General features: G+C 33.3%; 1 protein-coding gene across 1 annotated transcript; it reads right to left on the reverse strand.

Moving 5' to 3' along the window:
* Nucleotides 1–1110: 1110 nt before the first annotated feature.
* LOC150094239 (uncharacterized) lies at nucleotides 1111–3395 on the reverse strand. The gene is made up of 2 exons (XM_090411806.1): nucleotides 3346–3395; nucleotides 1111–1532 (listed from the first exon to the last, which is right to left on the reverse strand). Exons 1-2 carry the CDS (start codon nucleotides 3386–3388, stop codon nucleotides 1180–1182), a joined length of 396 nt encoding a protein of 131 aa, XP_090267932.1. The 5' UTR covers nucleotides 3389–3395; the 3' UTR covers nucleotides 1111–1179.
* Nucleotides 3396–3627: the final 232 nt, after the last annotated feature.

Below are 3627 nucleotides of genomic sequence, written 5' to 3' on the forward strand. Positions count from 1 at the left end.
AAATTTCCAGTCTTGCGAGAGAGACAAAGACATTCAATTAAATCAACGAATATAAAGCTTACGTTTCCAACATATGTTCTTAAATATTTTGTGGAAGAAATTGTATTTTTAAATCTACCTCAAAACTAGAAATATTGATTATATTCATTGGTCCTAATCTTATTTTTAAAGACTTCTGCATTTTAAACTCCTCATTTCAAGAATTTTTTCTGAAATTGTGATAATCCTGTTGTGCGTTGGACTTAACGGTAATTGCTGCACAATGTTAGTTGGAGCGGTTGGAAATGAAGACTTTTAGGCATTTAAAATCCGAAAGTGAAGAATCACTTTCGATTACCCTTTAGAAATGGACTAATTTTTTGTTCGACACTGTTTAGTTAGATTTGTCACTTAATCATTGTATATATATACAAGGCCAAAAGTTCTTTGTAATTCTTAAGTTAATTATGTACTACCCGGATTTCTCAATATATTGTACTTTCACATACCAGGAACTTTTGGAAGTTCTCCCTTTGATCAAATATGGCCGAAGAACTTTTGCAAGAACAAGGTTTGCGATATTCATGTTTGATTGATAGATCAAACATGAATATAGCATGTTTGATAATTTCGTTGTGTATTTGGGAATCCTACCGATTAAAAGGGTCAGGATTTCCGAGCTGTGTGATTTGTTAATCCTATCATTTTATATTTATATAGGAACGCACGGACGTTAAGTCATGAGATGTGACTGAGATCAGGTGTCATCTGACCATAAAAATTGTTGACCCAATAGCTGAAGACAGCTACATTATTTTATTGAAACGTTCCCTTTTCAGTACATGAAATGTTTAAGACATAAAATAAGCACTCTTGCAGAAGAGAAATAGTATCGTTCCATTTATCTCAGACCATTAAATATAAACTACGGAATCTTCGACTTATGTTTTTCGGCTATTCGAAATGTAAAGAGGTGTTGGATTTAGTTCCATTGCTAAAATTCTGTTTAGGAGAAATATTTTAAGTGTGTAATTTCACGATTGCATGAAGTAAAGAGTTGAAATGTTCCAATGAGAATGAGATTTTATTGATTCATTAAAAAGGTGATACAGAGTTAAATGGATCTGGAAGTGTTTACAATCTTAAATGGAATCTTGGTTACATAGAATCTTTCCAGACCATCCAAAAAGATGGATTACATCATCCTTTTCGAGCAGCACATCGATCGACCCGTGCTTTTATTTTGGAGTAAGCTGGTAGTCCTTTGGCTGGGTCAGTTGGAGTGTGTCCATTCAAGCCCTTGGTATTGTTTTCGACCATTTTGAAGATCCCATTTGATGCATTTCCAGAAAAGGAAGGTTGTGGGTCTGAAGATCCCGGGTTTGGTGCTGTAATCATGGCATCTTCTGGATTAAGATCTTGAAATATTTCTTTTCCTTCAGTTTTCTGTTTTTTGGCAGGTGGTTCTTTATTTTCAGACATTTCTACATCTCCATCCTCCTCTGCAGGAACTCGATCCGCCTGTGGATCGAGGTAAAATATCGATGGGGGTTCTAGATAAAGAAAAATAAGTCAAAGTTTGTTCTTTTGTAGTAAAATAAATCTTGTTTCTTCGATTTCAGAACTATTGAATTATTTAAATTGGTGCTAGTAATTTAAAGGATCATAGTGGCAGAAATTAAGTGGTTGATACGAGTATTCTGGTGTGGTGTTAGACAACCCTTTGAATCTAATAGAAGAAAATGATATACGAAAGCATTTTAAATGCAGAAATAAAAGTAACGTGGAAAGTCGTTAAGATTTTAGCTAGTAACACTAAAGTCTCATTTCAATCCAGAAATATTCTTTATGGGATAAAGTACGAATTTAAATATCTAATTGTAGCATATTCCCATTTTCTTTAAAGAAAGAAAGAAATTTCCATAGTGCTTAAGATCTAAAAAATAATCGGTTCCAGTTAAGACAGAAGCGATGTAAGTCAAGTAGATTTAATCGCTCAAAGACAAATCTTAGACACTAGAAAAAGGTTCTTACCTTTAGCACATCCATGTTGTGTGCTACGTTGGATGTGGACACGTTTATGTTAAGATAAATATTTCTAGGATTAACACAGTAGAATCACGAGTAGATGAAAAATAATTAGCATTCACGAAAGACCAATTACTGAGACTCCTACATGCGAAGTTCTAAACCTACAATACATTTTATTTCTTTAAAAAAATAAAATATAAAATAAAATAAAAAATCATGTGCAAATCTCTTTAACTTTAAGACAGGGAAAACTAAATCAGCACAATTAAGTAAAATTTAAAATTACTCTTAAAGGAAGTTTACGATGGCGTATCAAACCATTTAACGTAATTACCAAAACTGTTAACTAAAACGGGCAGAGTTTACACCAACGTTCAAAGTCAGTATAGTGTGGAAAGGAGGATACCGGGTATTGAAAATATTAATATGGATGGAATATATTTCAATATCAATAAATGGAACAGCACTTCTTCGTCCAATTTGGTGAAATAAGGATCGCACACGCTGATTAAAAATCATCCAAGAATCAAATGAACTTTTCCAACAACCCAAGAATTTCTACAGTCGATAAACGAAAATATGGAAGCTCTGACAAGTTAAGAAGCGTCTTTTAAAGAATGCACATTATATTTGCATTGAAGGCGTATATAAACTTGGATTAGATGCAGATGAGTCCGATGGTGGGGTTGTACGTTGTGTTGTGCAATAGACAAAGGTCAAAAAAGGATAGGTTTAGAAGCAAGAAATCTTGATGTTGTACGAGTTCTATTTTGTATGTTAAAATAGTTTCAGAAAAATATCGTGGCACAAGTTTATGCTCACTGCATTAGCTGGTATACTTACATTTCATGAATTAGGGACAACATAATCTTAAGTTTATCCCTTTGGGATAAGAGCACAAAAAGAACATTTTCCAGAGGAGAATGTTAGCTTACTTCGAACTTAAGCAATGTAAGAAATTAACGTCTGTACTTTACATAATGAGATTTGTATGGAGACACAGACATGGCTTCGTATTCGGCCTAAAAGTCGGTTGTGGGCATGTGGCGGTCTATCGTATTAGGGGGGGGGGGGAAACAAGTCAGCTAAAAACAAAACCACTGTTCATGTTTAGCAATCACTACTGGACATTTTCTCTAAATGTTACCACTGAAGGAAGTATTATACTTAAACTTTGCATTGAATATTACGATTCACAAGTAATGCAATACAAGTAGCACGTCAGAGTAGCCAAGCCGATATAATTTAATATAACAGATGCTACCAAAAGTTTTTTTTTTCTTAAAAAAAGTTCATTAGACAAATGATCATAATAAATTCAACTTATTAACTTACGATAGTTATCCATGTTATCACAAAACTCATCATCAAATGCCATTACTACATCCATATTTAAAATATTACTATGATTATGAAATGAAAGTTAAAAAAATTGATGAGAAACATGTGAAGGAAAAATAGGCTTTTATATAATGCTAGGAAATAAACTATTTTGATGTCGAGAGTATTTGTTCCAAACCATTGGATTTTTACGATAAATGTGATTAGGGGTGTGGGGAAGACTAACGGCGTGCTTTCTTTTTTTATACTCGGCGATAGGGGAGGTAATTTTATGAT

The sequence above is a fragment of the Typopeltis vanoorti genome, chromosome 22, assembly GCF_054136105.1.
Source record: "Typopeltis vanoorti isolate ZY-2024b chromosome 22, IOZ_Tvanoo_1.0, whole genome shotgun sequence".
NCBI lineage: Eukaryota > Metazoa > Arthropoda > Arachnida > Uropygi > Thelyphonidae > Typopeltis > Typopeltis vanoorti.

What these genes read in the sequence shown, in the direction of transcription:
- LOC150094239 (XM_090411806.1), bottom strand. Translation starts at nt 3,388, where the DNA reads ATGGCATTTGATGATGAGTTTTGTGATAACATGGATAACTATC. An exon ending in TGATAACATGGATAACTATC is followed by an intron (nt 1,533 to 3,345) that starts GTAAGTTAATAA and finishes TTCTTTATCTAG; the next exon opens with AACCCCCATCGATATTTTAC.